The sequence below is a fragment of the Aulonocara sp. 'chitande type north' Nkhata Bay genome, linkage group LG17 (assembly GCF_057382095.1).
Source record: "Aulonocara sp. 'chitande type north' Nkhata Bay isolate Kocher_YH1m ecotype deep benthic linkage group LG17, A_spYH_male_GT1.1, whole genome shotgun sequence".
NCBI classification, from domain to species: Eukaryota; Metazoa; Chordata; class Actinopteri; order Cichliformes; family Cichlidae; genus Aulonocara; species Aulonocara sp. 'chitande type north' Nkhata Bay.
The window spans coordinates 34,185,607-34,201,091 of NC_141360.1; the positions used below are offsets into that span (position 1 = coordinate 34,185,607).

The window sequence follows — 15,485 nt, forward strand, 5'->3', positions numbered from 1 at the left end:
AATAAATAATAAAAAGTCTTGCTATATACATCAAATCATATATTGTCTTCTTATTTTATTTTCTTAACATGAGCATAAAGTCAGATAAGTAAGACTTTTGACTGTTCTCCACAAACCTTTAAAGGTATAAAAACAACAACACCCCCTCCCCCCCAAAGAAAAAACAAAACAAACCACCGCCAGAGGGCGTAATTGGTGCTGGAATGAGTTTAATTTTGTAAATCCCCGCCGGAAGTGCGTTACCGCGGCGTCTAGCTTAGCGGTCTATGATTAAATGCTAGTTTCTGTGTAATGATTTCAGCTCCGAGTTGCGTTTTGAAACTGTATAATGCGGCGGTACATGCGTGCACTGATGCTGTGCATGGTGTTTGCCGTGTTTTCGGGCTTGTATGTTTACAGCAGGCTCTTTTACTCGGACGTGGCCGCCAGAAGAAACGGAGCAAAGAAGATTCTCATCCCACTGCGAGCGTCTGGAGCCAGGCGAGGGGTCACGGATAAAAACGCACTCTCGTTCAATTGGTAGGATTTTCAATGTTTTAATAAATCGAAACAACGTAGTTGTGCTTCACGGGACAAGCTGTAAAACTCAGAAAGCATGCTCAGGTACTCATGTGTAATCACTCAGGCTACAGGAATGCGACTCGGTCATAGGGAAGCTCAACAAGTAAATATTTAGACATGCTGCACAGTACCTGCTTAGGTTTGCACTTTAACGTGCAGGTCTCATGTATAAAAGATATGTGTCGATATGTCAGTGATGTAGGATCTGTGTAAACCACACATTGTGTGTTCCACAGCCATATCTTTGGCAAATGAATTAAAAAAATGTGCTAGTACAAAAATAACTGACGTAGCCTAAATGTGTGTTTTTATCACGCTGCTTTAAATCAACATGGTGTCCACACATGGCTGTGTTTGCTATGGTTCAGGTTTGGGCAGAGTAAAGGAAGAGAAAAGTGGGTACTTCATACTAAATGGATTAAACATCTGAATAACGTGTTGATATTTTCTGTCACAGATTTATCTGAATAATCACAATTTCTACTTGTACCCAGAAAATAATGGGGGGAAATGGCTCAGGATACGTTTTAGATAGCGTCTTTGCATATTTAATCCAGCAGAGGGCGCCAAATACTGTTGTACAGCGTAGTGGTTTAAGTATCCCAGCCTGAAGCACAATTTTTGGGGAGATTTTATTTTCTATTAAGGGGGTTAGAAAATACATTTTGAAACACGTTTTTTAGTCCAGAATTTAAAAGTTTCTTTCACATAAGACAAAGAAAGGGACAGTTCTTCACCGTAGTGACAAATGACTACTTTGGGGATTTATTCACGATTAGAATTATTGGGTGCAGTTAAATACAGGCATGGCTTAAAACAACTACAGTGTGAGTGCTCTAGAGAGATCAAGTCACACTCACCAAATCCTCCACCCTTTGCACTAAAGGAATATAATAAATACTAGCTTGCCTCCTATATGGTAAGTTTATTACTGTTATAGGACTCAGATCATCTTGCCCAAAATATCTCGAGTGTGGCTCTGCCCGAGTGTAACGCACCTCCAATTATGTCTTCTCCCTCAGGTACATCATGCGTCAGCAGGCTCAGCAGGAGGCTGCTGGTACCAGGCCTGAACCTCCCATGCACTTGGCTGTGGTGGCCTGCGGGGAGAGGCTGGAGGAGACGCTCACCATGATTAAGTCTGCTGTGCTCTTCAGCGTCAAGCGCCTCCATCTGCACATCTTTGCAGAAGATCAGCTTCACGCCGGCTTCATTGAAGCTGTGAGTGGGTAACTTTGCTTTTGAAGCGTAACAATGAAACCTAACATTGGTAGCCATTTCTGTTGAGTGCTGATGATTACGAATGCCATATTGTGCATTACTTCAGGTAGCAAAACCAGTGCATTCATATCTGTGTTCCAGTTCCAGTCGTGGCCTGGTTTTATTCGCTACAGGTTCAGCTACAGAGTCTACTCCATCAGGTTCCCCAATGAGAATGCAGCGGAGTGGAAGAAACTCTTCAAACCCTGCGCTTCACAGCGACTCTTCTTACCTGTAAGCTGTAATATTATTTTAATTCTGAAGAGTGAAGTTGAAAAATGTATTCGTAGTGATTTTTATTTTGGATTACTTCAAGTCTGCTTTTCTGCACTTACATGAGCATCACAAATATTCCGTCTTTTGTCCTTTCCCAGCTCATCTTAGAGGACGTTGACTCTATTGTGTATGTGGACTCAGACATCCTCTTCCTGCAGCCGGTGGACCTCTTGTGGAGGTTCCTGTCTGACTTTAATTCTTCTCAGCTGGCTGCTATGGCTCCAGAGCACGAGGAGCCCCGCATCGCCTGGTACAATCGCTTTGCCCGTCACCCGTTCTACGGCAGGACGGGCATCAACTCAGGGGTCATGCTCATGAATCTGACACGTATGAGGAGCATGTTCTTTAAGGTGAGGTTGTATCGGTGTATTACCTTTAGTGACCACAAGATGTCCTCCTTCTCTAGTGGATTTGCACTCAAGTCCATGAAAGTGCCAGTGCGAACCTCCCTGCACCAAAACTGTAAATATAATCATGTTGTGTGTGTGTGTGCGCTTGTCTGTGTTGACAGAATGACATGACATCAGTGGGGCTGCGCTGGGAAGAGCTCCTGATGCCTCTACTCCAGAAATATAAACTGAACATAACATGGGGAGACCAGGACCTACTAAATATCATTTTCCACTATAACCCTGGTATGACTGCACGCATTTAGACACACACTAAGTTACGAATTCACAGCATATCGTATCTGTAAAAGTGTACAGAATACCAAGTTTGTGCCTCCTTTGTCATCTGCTTCTGTCTGCAGAGTCCTTGCTGGAGTTTCCGTGCCAGTGGAACTATCGCCCGGATCACTGCATCTATGGCAGCAACTGTGCCTCAGCTGAGGAGGATGGCATCTACATACTCCATGGAAACAGAGGAGTTTACCACGACTACAAACAGCCTACTTTCAGGGCTGTTTACGAAGCCATAAAAAAGGTCAGCATGCCATGGTGTGTTTTTGGATTATGTGAGTGTTACTGGGATATTTATGCTGCTCAGAAAAATTAAAGGAACAATCGTGGTATGGTATAAATATGTGAGTGTACCAGCATGTCAGTGAAACTTCTGGATATTGATCTGGTCAGTTAAGTAGAGGGGGTCGATTGCTCCTTTTTCATTAACACAAATCAGTTTCAACTGCTTTGTGTTAATGAAAAAGGAGCAACAATGAGACAACCATGAAAAGAAATGGTTTCACAGGTGGAGGCTGCTGATAATTTTCCTTCCTTATCCTTTCTGAATATTCTTTCACTTGTTTTGTGTTTGGCTAGTATCAGTGTCACTGCTGCTAGCTTGAGGTGATACCTAGACCCTACAGACGTTGCACAGGTATTCCAGTTCTTCCAGAAAGGCACATCAATAGGTGCCTTTGCCAGAGGGTTTGCTGTGTCTTCCAGCACTCTCTCAAGAGCATAGAGAAGATTCTAGGAGACAGGCGGTTACTCTAGGAGAGATGAACTGGGCCGTAGAAGGCCCTTAATCAATCAATCAACAGGACCAGTATCTGCTGTTTTGTGCAAGGAGGAGCGGGATAAGCACTGCTAGAGCTGCAAAATGACCTCCAGCAGCCCACTGGTGTAAATGTCTCTGACCAAACAACATGAGCCTGGTCTGTCGGTGCCGTGCCATTTGCCATAGAATACCAGGATTAGCAGGTCCACCACTGCCGACCTGTGCATTTCACAGATGAGAGCATGTTCACCCTGAACACACATGACAGACGTGAAAGGGTCTAGAAACAGAAACGGCAAAAGACAGTCGTGTGTGTGTGTGTGTGTGTATGGTTTTAGGGGTTTTAACAACACACAGTGATTATATACTTTTTAAATCAAAATCAAATCACTTTTATTGTCACATCACATGTGCAGGTACACTGGTACAGTACATGCGAGTGAAATTCTTGTGTGCGAGCTTCACAAGCAACAGGTGTGTAAAAATACAAAAGACAGATATTGTTAGTGGAAGACAAATGGATAAGTTTACATTCATATGACAGAATGAAAAGCAGCAAAAAGCTAATTTCAAAGTGTCCCAGCTTTAAAAAGTGATGTGTTGAACCTTTTCAACGTATTGTAGCTGCAATTTAGCGCAACGTCTGATGGAAAGCCCTTTTATAGCCCCTCTGAACCCAGAGACACACCTCGTGCCCTGATTCGTTCCCCTCCTTGATGAGATTTCAGATTGGTGTTGACCCTAAAGACTAAAAGTGCTGGTGACTTCAGATTGTCTGCATTGGAAGACACAAATCTCCACCACTGGCAGAAGGTTGGAGGAAAGCTAATTTCTCCCACGAGGATGTTTATGGGTTGCTTACCAGCAGTGTAATGATATTGACGACATGAGTGGCATTTACTTAATGAAGCCATCAACACTGGGAGCCTCATTGCTTTCCTATTGAACATAGATCAGCGTAATGCCTTATCTATACCTTATCCTTGGCCTGCAGTTAAGACTGTGGCTTTCCAGGACAGGATCAATTATGGCAGTAGACACATTAACCAGCACTGTATGTGCAGGTGGAGACACCCACTCATTCTGCACAATACTTTTATAGATTTAAGTCTGGTTTGCCAGAAGGATGCAAGAGTATGGATTAGTCTTGTGCGTTTAATAGTTCCTGAAAAAACATTTCATGCTTTGAGCTTGTTGTACAGCTACACTTCATAGTAGCAGGACAGTACCATGTGCATTTACCAAGAAATGTATGCAAGTATGTATTGTCACAGTCACTGTTGTGAAAGCAGAAGCGCAGCGTTATCCCTGCAGGGTTGTGCTGATGGACGGTGATGTCAAGGATAGACGACCCCAGTCAAGGCAGCTTTTATCAAATTTCTTATCAAAACCTCCACAGTGGAAGTGCCACACTCCCTTTTCTGGTTGAACAGCACATGATGAATGGATACTAATACAGAGCAGGTGTGCAGTCAGGTGACTTGGGGCTGAGGCACAGTGATGATCGCTAGGGAAACGGTGAGAAAAGGCAGGTTCTGACGGTGCCTTTACTTTGAAATTTCAGGATGTTATTTACAAGACAAACTGTGGCTCAGAAGGAGCAGCAAGAATGAGAGCGTACGTCATACCCTCTAAATATGAGTGAGTTTGTAGACGTAGACAATAATAACAGCAGTCACATTGTGAGATGACTGCAGGACTACTACAATAGACCAATTTTCATCTCTCACATTTTGTGCCCAGGAACCACTGGGTTATGCAACTCGTGTATATATAAGCAGCTACACAGCAGGACAAAGGCTCCTGAATGCATCATTTGTGCTAATGCTAAAACTAATGATTTACTTCTTTCCCCCTTTTTTTGGTTAATATTTTAACCAGGATCTTTATTCTAGCAGTTAATATTCCCAATAAACCGGAGACGGTGTGTGTAAGTCAATGTCCATGCTCTGCATCCACACACAAAGAAGCGAGGGTACGGCCCCTCCCCGCCCCTGCCTCCAACACAGCACATCGGCCTGTCTGTCGTAAAGCATCTCCTCCCTCCCGCCGCTGCAAAAAAAAGCTGCGCCCAGGAAGCAGCAGTTAAATTTTTACAGCTGGTGGCACTTTTAGAGTTGGAGTGTTCGCACCAGCAGCGCCCCATCAGCCGCACAAAATCAATACACCCAACTGTAAATGCAACTTTATGAGCAGCGGGTGTGTATAAGTATGCACTCATAAAAAGCATAAAAAATTAGGCATAAAAAATGGTAATTCCCCATTGATTTCCTCAGAGTATTGTAAAGGGCCCTTCATTATTGGGAAGACATGAAATTCTTCCTCTAATCCCTGGCTGTTACTGGATTGTAAGCCTATAGCATAAAACTGACCCCCATCAACACCCAGCGGTTTATGTGCAAGCCTGGCTGACCAATCAGATTTGGAGTCCCTCATGATTGAAGCTGATTTAGTTTTTAATGTATCTAAGGAAACGCATCTTCTGAGCACAAATTCAGCTCAGCACACCACTTTGCTCGCTCACTTGGGAAATCTGATCAGTTCTGCTGCTTCTCGTTTCACGTTTCTGAGCCAACTGCAGAGCCATAAGGACACTAGCATACTTAAGAAACAGAAATGGGATAGTGTAAGTTATTTTGCCTGCGTGTTGGACACAAAGGTCTCCATTACATGTGAAATGCCAAGTTTGATATTGAGCTTTGATTCACACAAAGAGAATGTTCTTTAGTTTTTAGTGTTTTTTATGTTCTTTAGGCTTTTGTTCAAGAGGGAGAAATTAAATGAAACATGCGTTCCTCCTCTGGCTTTCTGTATATGCAGGGAGGTTTGCGCTCCTCGCTTTATGCCTTCCATATATTGGATTGGACAGGCAGAGAGGTCATAGAATACAGAACAGACTGCAGATTGAAATATCACGCGTCTTTTCTTTGTCGTGGTCCAAGCTGAAACAGATTAAAGCTTTGGAATTGAACTCAAAGTTAAGCTGAAAACACAAAGCCAGACTTAACGAAAGGCCTGTTTTGTCGTTCCAGTACACTTTCGGCACAGACCCAGTGACGTCTTTGTTGGAGCCTTTAGAAGAGGAACTGTTAAAAACGACACACACTTATTGTGGTAAATCACACACACTCTTTACGAAGAGACTGAGGAACAGTGTGGCAAAGATCAACAGGAAAACTCGGGAGCGGTGACGAACCTGAAGGACAATGACGGGACACGGGCTTTATGGATGATGAGCTTTTGCAAGGAATTGAAGTCGTACCTGCTGATCTTGAAAGCCTAAACACCAAAAAAAATCTAATGAGTGAAACTTTGTCATCAGCTGCTTGAGTTGAGGCAGCTGGGCTAGTCTTAGACTGAGACTGACTGCTCAGCTCTTGTAAACCACCAAGAGTGACGCAAAAGCTCTAAAATGGACTACAATGTAGAACAGGCCAGACGGGCTTGTAACAAAGCTCTGATCTTGGCCGCAGATTGAAACAAGGACTTCGCTTTTTTTTTTCCTTTCATGAATTTTTAAAATTGAGAACAGAAGATTTTTTTTTTTTTATTCCATATTGGAGAATTTATTTTGAACCTTGTGAGCCACAAGAGAAAATAATCTCATCAAAACTGGACAAAAAGGCTTTCTGCAGCGCTCAGTTGGAGAGGCACATGCACTGGACCACTTTTCTTTTTTTGTTCAGCTTCCAGAAACCACTCAGCAGTTATTTATGAGAAAGGACCATGGAGAAAAAAAAATGCGTACAATGTACTGAAAGCGTGTGTCAGTATACACATGATGGAAATGTGAGTTTAAAAATGGGGTGAAATAGCTGTCTAAATATATATTAGCATATAGTTGTGCTGAAATAATTCTGGTGAATGTGCAAATAAGCTGTGAGCTCTTTCCTGATGCCAAAGTATTTGTTTGTTTTAAATAGTTTTTGCACTGCTGGGTGTTTTTTTTTTTTATTTTTTTTTTTTATTGTTCAAATTTAAAATGTTATAACTGCGAGTGTGTATGTGAGTGTGACGGTTTTGTGACAGTAATGTGCGTCATTGTTTTGTTATGTTCAAAATAAAAATGGATAAAGATCATTTCAGCTTGCGACCACTAGAGGGCAGCAGTTTTTCATGTGTTCACTAGTGCCTGTAGAAGAAGTTTACCCTTTGATGGGGAGAATATCAAGTAAACTGCCATAAAGCAATATTAAATAACTCATGAGTCTGGAATGTAAGTTTCTTGGTATTATTTAATAGGAAGACAAATTCAAGCATCTTACGTTACGTTTAATTTTTAGCCGTATAAGGCACTTGTCAGCTCTGCCCGTCTCAGTTGAAAAAGTGATTCCAAGGCTTCTTCTGACAGATCGATGGACTTGCCAATAATCTATAAACTGGCCTTCCGAGATGCTGCACTGGCCCTGCCTCAGTATCTGAGGTGCTCATAAAGTGTAAGTGATGGCCCAATAATACAGCTCTATAGATGTCTGTCTGTTATACGGAGATGAGTTTATGCTTATTCCCATTAGGCGGGGGCATACAATTGTCCATTTATAGCCTGAGAGGTAGTTTGATTTATTGCACCAGAGATATCCTTCATTTATCACAATATATCCTAGAGCTTATCAATTACCTTTATTGACCTGTGTGCTTAAATGCAACACGTAACAGTGCCGGGTCCCCAGAGAGACCGAGGGAGAGGGGGAAGACAATGGCTCGAACCGAGCACCATCTTGAAAAATTCAATATCGTCCATCTTCCAAGGTTTCATTTTCCCGAAACTGCGTGTTTTATATCATAATAAATAACTCTGGTTTTATGTCTTTTTGTGCTCATCGCGGATGGGAAGAGAAACTATTTAAATATGTGACCTCCAGTGTTCAGAGTGGTTCGAGTGGAAGATGCAGAGGGGAAAAAAATGGGCACATCGCAAAATAATTAGATGTGTCTGTTTGCGATGGACAAAAAGAGAAATAATGGGGAGGGAGGGGTAAATCCAGGTAAGGTCGGCCATTTTTCGCTACTGTCACAGGACAAAATGTTGAAGAGGAGAGATGAGTGCACTGCAGGAGGACAGAGAAAAGGTTGATGGAGTGTGTTGGTGATGAAGGAAAAGAACGAGGCTGTCATAGCCAATACAGCAATTAGAGCACTTTGTTGCTTCAGAGCTTTATCTTTTGAAGGTTTTTTTTCTTCTTCTTTTGCTTAACAACAGAGTTGAACCTCAAAATAGTATCATCAAAAGAAAAAAAGAGAAGCAGATTCAGAGAGAAACATATTTCAGGTTTATGGGCTGTCTCATGGAAGAAACAACACACTGTTTACTAATTGCATCTCTTAACCAGCACAAAAGCACAGTATCCTACATTTCCCTAAACATCCGATGAGCTGTTGGGTTACCCTACGTGCTGGAAGTTGTACTTATGAGGATTTATAGATAGACGTTTAGATAAAGGTTCACAAGAACAGTCTGCTGTGAATTAGGCAAATTTTGCTGCTGATCTGTTTGCTATGTGTGGATGGAGGAAGAGACACTAAAGCCCATTTCAAACTAGCGCACGTTACCATGAATGAATCTGACTGCATCTAAATATGTTAATTACATGTTTGAATGAGCCGTGTAGGTCACTGTTGGCATTTACATCAGTTTCAGGACTTCACAATTAATGTCTCATTAATTGATACACACGAGATTCCAGTGATAGATGACTCTTGTGTGTCTTTGTGAGTCTCTCAACCCACCAAAATGCCATAAACAGCAATGAGGCTTGTATTATTACTAATCTGGCATTAACATGCACATCTTATCCAACTGGCAAAGTTTCTTATTTGCAGCAGCACTGTAAATTTGTAAATTTTTGGTATTGCTAGTTTAAAAGTCCCTTTCTAATAAGCATGTGTGGAAGTGGGGGATAGAACAGCTGTTTTGCACCTATGGCACTGTGGCTCTCCATCAGTGTGGGTATGTCTGAATGAGGCTTTGAGAAATGTTAATGTAAAAATAAGATAAATCTGAATGACAGACTGATGAAAAGGGCTTTAGAGTCTGCAGCTGCTGTGATATTTCGGTCTTGGACTGTAGTGATGAATGACACACCAACACTCAGAGACCTGCGCAAGGCTTCAAAAGTCTGATGTGATGTGCCTGCTCATACAGGACCACAGATTAGGAGTCACTTGTGATCAGAGTTAACCGAAGAAACAAGGACATCCAGCTTGGAGAAACATAACAATGTACACAACTGTTAATCTTCAGAAGCTTCAGAGTTTATACGTTTATTCTGGCATTTTCACTGAAAAAGAAATCACAAAAAATAAAAAGTGAATAGAGCACTTCTGAAAGTTTTTAAAATGTTCGCTGTAGGGTGAAGTGTCTTGCCCAAGGACACAACGACCGAGACTTTCCAAGCCGGGGCTCGAACCAGCAACCTTCTGATTACAAGGCGAACTCCCAACTCTTGAGCCACGATTGCCCAGCCACTAGTGTCGCTGTGATTGGCAAATCATCTATCCCATGCATCAATCCATCCATTTTCCCATCCATGCTCCATCCATCCATCCATCTGTCCATCCATGGTCCATCTGCCCGTGCTGTATCATCCATTCGTCCGTCCGTCCGTCAAAGCATGCAGGAAGCTACATGGCATGATTCAGTAGCTTGCAGAACCAACTTTGGCAGCAGTAACTTGAATTTATTGTTTATATACAACGTTATCAGCCTCTCACATTGTTGTGGAGGAATTTTGGCCCTTTGTTTGATTGAGGTTTGCAGGCATTACTTATTCACAGCTTTCTTAAGGTCCTGCCACAGCATTTCAATCGGGATGTGGTCTGGACTTTGGGTGGACCTCTGTAGTACCTTGATTTGTTCCTCTTTTTTTGGCCATTCTGTTGTAGATTTGCTGCTGTGCTTGAGACACTTGTCCTGTCGCATGATCCACTTTTATCAAGCGTTAGCTGTCAGACAGATGTCCTCACATTTTGTCCTCGAATACTTTGATATACACAGGAGTTCATAGTCAGATCTGTGTATTTGGTCCAGGTCCTATGCTGCAATGTAGGGTCTTGTGTTTTGATCAGATCCAACTTTGCAAATCTAAGTGCTGCCATGTTGTCTTTAGAGAAGAGGCTTTCTCCTGGCAACCCTTCTAAACCAGCCTACTTGTCCAGCCTTTTTCTCAATATACTGTCATGAAGTTGAACGTAGCTCTTGGTTTTTTGCAGTTTCTCTGAGCATTGCACTTTGGACTGCACAGAGTTCTGTTAAGACTTCTTTTTCACATGACTGTAAATACCATGAAAAATCTAGGCTATTAATAGTGACATAGTTAAATTACTTTAACTACTACTAATTTGCTGAACTACCATGTAATGCTGCTTTGATTATAAGTTCATGTGTCGTATCTTTAAGTCGTGCACAAGTTTGCGTAAATCCTTTAAAGATGAGATGAGTTTGCTTAAGTTTCTAGGTAAAGTCAACTTAATTTAATCGATAATATTAAATTAATATTAACTTAAAGTAATCATGCCTTTCTGTTGTGTTTATTAATACTCATTTGTCCATAAACACCGAAAGAAACAAAAGAAATCATCACGTTTTGGAGCATTTCTTACTGTTGAGGGTTTTGTTTTTAAGTTTTGCTCTTTTGTTATACTTATGAAATCTGGCATACAGTATATGGATACATAACGTACACATATTCAAACATGTACGCACAGCAAACAAACATAACATTGCTGCTATACTATGTGCAACTCCTGCTCCCCACATTGGAGACGTATACATGCACCGCTGGATTGCACAGCAGGGTGCCATTTAAATCTAACGGGGTTTACATAGAACTCTCGCAAGACATGAGAGAGAGAAAGAGAGCATTACTAAGCCAAGATGTTCCCCACAAGAAGCATGTCATGTCTTACGCTTATTTACGCGCGTGCAACTCCAGGGTGCGTTTGATGCCCAGTGCGATAGAGTATGACATCTCCTCTCACACTGACGCTGAATTTGTTCCACTGATAGAGAGTGAGGGGAATTTCTGCAGATTGGTTCATTTTCTTCACGGCTTATTTGCAGTGTGTGTTTGTCAGATTCGACATAGTAAATGCCACGAAGCCAAGCCAAATGATGCCTATCCAGGCCTGTGAGAGACTGTGTTGTGCTCAAGGGAGCCAGCATTTGGGATTCTCCCACCAATATTAAGTTGTCAGCCAAAAGTGATCCTACTGCTTGTTTTTGTCCTTAAAACAGTTTCTGGCTTTTATTTTTTATCCTTTCATTTTGCACTCATATCTCCGATTCTGTCTTTTCTTCTCACATGCCTAAATTCCTATCCTTAGCCGTTTTTTCGACAAGGATCCACCTTTGAAATCCTCTGCAGTTTCTCATGCCTGACTTCTTTTTTCCCGTACCCATCGGAGAGCACACAAACTGTCCAGCTGTACTCTGAATACAAATATCCGATCCGATCGAACACAGTGATTTTGAAGAATAGGCAACAGAATTCAAAGAGTTTGTTACAGGAGTTGTTCTTGAGCATTTCAAGAACAACAGCATGAGTCTACCTCAGCCTTGGGCATACGAGCTCCTTCAGTTTGTAGTCAACCACGGATGCACAAATGAGCCAAAACAAGGTTGCAACAGTAGGGCAAACAACGACCAAACCCAAGGACAATGACAGCACCTTATTGTTCTTTCGAAGCATGTGAGGTTTTTGGGATGAGCTTTCAACAAATTGGATGTTCATTGTGGATTTGAAGTGTTTCCAAAAGCCGAATTTACAAAATATAGAATCTAGAAAAGGTTTTAAAAGCAATGACAGGAAATGTCAGATATTTTGTGAAAATGCACTCATTTGCTTGGATTGTAATTAAAATGAAGCTACTGTTAGCAAATGGGTAACTTTGCTTATGAAATGTAATTTTTGTGAAATACTGCACGTACAAATAAGCTACACATTTACAGTAGAGACAGGAAATGTTAGAAATATTGTCATGAATCTCTCAGCAAAGAATAGTATTCCCCAAAATGCTGACTGTTCCTTTTAATCTGACTGCAGAAGCGTACAGGTAGAGGATTATTGCTAATAACAACTATTATAGAGCATTGTTTTTTCTGCAGTGAATGGGAGCACCGAGGTGCATATTTGTATGTATTTGAATTCACACGTGAAACACATACACCCACATACACGCAGACCCCATCTGCTCTTCCTTGACTATATATCACATATAAAACTTACAGCCAAAGCATGGAGAGGGCTCAGAGATGGAGAGGCTGACATCAGAAATGAGAGTGACCCTGCCGCTTTTATATCTCAACACACCCTGACCCTCCTCCTCTTTTCCCTGCTGCATCCCTCTCTTACAACAATAGATTTCCCATTACTACTCCCTCCTTTGCTCCATCTCTCAATCATGCTCGCTACAATATTTAGCCCTGGAGGGATCCGATTCAGAATGCTTCTATGTGTGGACATACAGGTGTGGCCATTTGAATATTTTTCCTTATGGGAAGAAAAAAAATCCGGAAGCGTGCGCATGTGCACGTGCAGTACAAGCATGTGTGTGTGGTGCAAAGCCTTTATTGTACTCCATAAGCTCAGCACTTATCTTTCCTCTTCTCCTCTTTTTTATCCAAGTCTCCATACACTCTCTCTTTATCACACACACACACACACACACACACACACACACACACACACACACACACACACACACACACACACACACACACCAATACACTCTCTCTTTCCCCTGTGAGCTTTTCAATTAGGTAATTACAGTGGCAGTGAATAGAGCCTGCCTGGACACTGGCGCTCTATTGTAGAAGCACCTGTCCCCCCATAGACAGCAATTACCTGCCAGGCTGGAGGGGAGTTTCAGGCTATTGTCTGTGTGCACATTTGGGTGAATGGGCAACTGTGTCTGGTTGTCGCTCCTCACTGTGTGTATATACTGTTTTTGTATCAACGCAGGTGTGTTGGCGCGCACACCTATTTCAGCTCCCGAGAGTCCATTATATGTTCTTCGAAGTGCATTTAATCATATTCAGTGACAGAGGAAGTTTTGGAAGCATATTTTAATTATGAATATGTGTATGATGTACATTTTACATTTGGGGTATTGTGACCACTGCCCCCTACAAGTAGCATGTTTAGCACATTGTTAAAACACTTTGTTAACATTTTAAGACATGTTGTGTTTTTTCCCCTTTATTGGATCTCAGAGTGCTTTGATCGCGACACATAAACAGCTGCTACTTCAATTTGCGTACACCTCTGCACACAGACTGTGCTCAATTAAAGTATTTTGCCCCAATTTTATGAAACCCTACATCCAATTAAAAACATATATTGAAACTTTTTTTTTATTGTTCTTTGAAGAGACTGATGATTATTTTTATGCCACAGATTAAAGGATAAAATTACAATGATCATATCTGCAGCATTGTAATTGTATTCATGTGAATGTGAGTTTCTGTAGGTCTGTACAGTCTTGATTCAGTGAGAGACTCAAGGTAGTGAAAAGAGCAAAGCTGGCCTTTTTAACATTTCTGAAGATGTTCGAGGACGCCAGATTGTGGTGGAGCTGGTGGAGAGCGGGCAGGCAGGAATTAAGCAACGAGGAGTAGGCAGGCTGAACAAAAGCTGGCACATGTGGAGTATCTGCAGCACAAAGAAAGCAGGGTTACATGGGGATCACATGTAACTAAAGGAATAAGAGTTAAGTCTAAGCCTTTCTACTGCAGGAGGTGACAGAACAAGGTGGAGAAGTGGTATATAAAAAGTGTCTTTGTGTATATTTATATATACTGCAGCGTTTGGTTGGTCCTCCGGTGTGTCAGCCAGGCACAGGTGCCACTTACTACAAGGAAAGACAGGTGGCTACTTGAGGCCACAGACCAGTGGACGTACGAAATTTAAATTACAGCAGAGGACATGTGCAAAATTTACAATAACACTTAGAAAGACCTGACTTCCCTAAAAGGATTCCACCCATAAACAGTATAAAGGTTTGATGTCACGAGGCCTGATTATTCATGACCTTGTATGTGAGGAGGACGATTTTAAATTTGTTTCTGGATTAGGGCTGAACGATATATCGCATTTGCGATAATATCGCGACATGATCAAGTGCAATTTTCTAACCGCAAAGGCTGCGATTATACTGCGATTATAAGGCTGTCCAAATTACTACCATATCCCAGAATTCATAGCGCGGCCCAGCCAAACTCCAGTTTCCAGCAATGGCGGCCGCTACTAAGTTTTAAAATTACTCATACTAATCTTTCTGGGTCACAAAATAAACTTTTAACATATTTTCAGGCGAGAAAGTAGCTGTGTAAACATCAAATATCTGCTCGGTTTATCAAGATATCCCATATTTGCAAAAGTGCTTCGACGTTTTCAGAGGCGTCTGCTACCCACCAGCTCGACAGCTAGCCGGGAGCTCGAGGATTACTGATGCGGCCGAGAACGGCACAACTCCCGGCACATCATTTTCAGATCACCGCGGAGTTTCGCTGCTCGGGTTAAACGTAATATATAAGTCACTTAGACAACCTAAAAATGTTATTGTTGGGCTTTTTTCAGTGTTTTGTTTGTTCGTGAGTAAATCGGTTTGGCTGAGATTAAAGTTATTAGATTAGATAAAATAAAACTTTATTAATCCCCCGGGTGGGTTCCTCCTTGGTTTTCACACAGCTGACTAAACGTCAAACAGAAAACTTATTAAACAGAAGTATGAGACAGTCGAGAATTTACACCAGTGTCTGGTTATATTTTAGAAGCAGACGGCCGAGTTTATTAAACTCCACCGAGACAGCGGTGACGCTAATCAGAAGGCTAGACCGTCCAATTTCACGCCTTTAAACTTTAAAGGTGTGTTTGTGTGTGTGTTTATACAATTGCTATTATGTTTGCACTTTATGTGTAATGTTACTGACTGCAGAGATCAGTAAGATG

At 41.7% G+C, this 15,485-nt stretch overlaps 1 protein-coding gene across 1 annotated transcript; it reads left to right on the forward strand.

The window, feature by feature from the left end:
- Positions 1 to 185: 185 nt before the first annotated feature.
- On the forward strand, positions 186 to 7,617 carry gxylt1b (glucoside xylosyltransferase 1b). Its single transcript, XM_086268934.1, has 7 exons — positions 186 to 519; positions 1,584 to 1,782; positions 1,924 to 2,055; positions 2,196 to 2,447; positions 2,609 to 2,732; positions 2,849 to 3,021; positions 6,570 to 7,617. Exons 1-7 carry the CDS (start codon positions 329 to 331, stop codon positions 6,726 to 6,728), a joined length of 1,230 nt encoding a protein of 409 aa, XP_086125060.1. The 5' UTR covers positions 186 to 328; the 3' UTR covers positions 6,729 to 7,617.
- The last annotated feature ends 7,868 nt before the right edge of the window (positions 7,618 to 15,485 follow it).

Coding starts and splice junctions, on each gene's coding strand:
- gxylt1b (XM_086268934.1), top strand. CDS start 329: ATGCGGCGGTACATGCGTGCACTGATGCTGTGCATGGTGTTTGCCGTG. Junction 520..1,583: donor AACGCACTCTCGTTCAATTG/GTAGGATTTTCA, acceptor CTTCTCCCTCAG/GTACATCATGCGTCAGCAGG. Junction 2,733..2,848: donor CATTTTCCACTATAACCCTG/GTATGACTGCAC, acceptor TTCTGTCTGCAG/AGTCCTTGCTGGAGTTTCCG.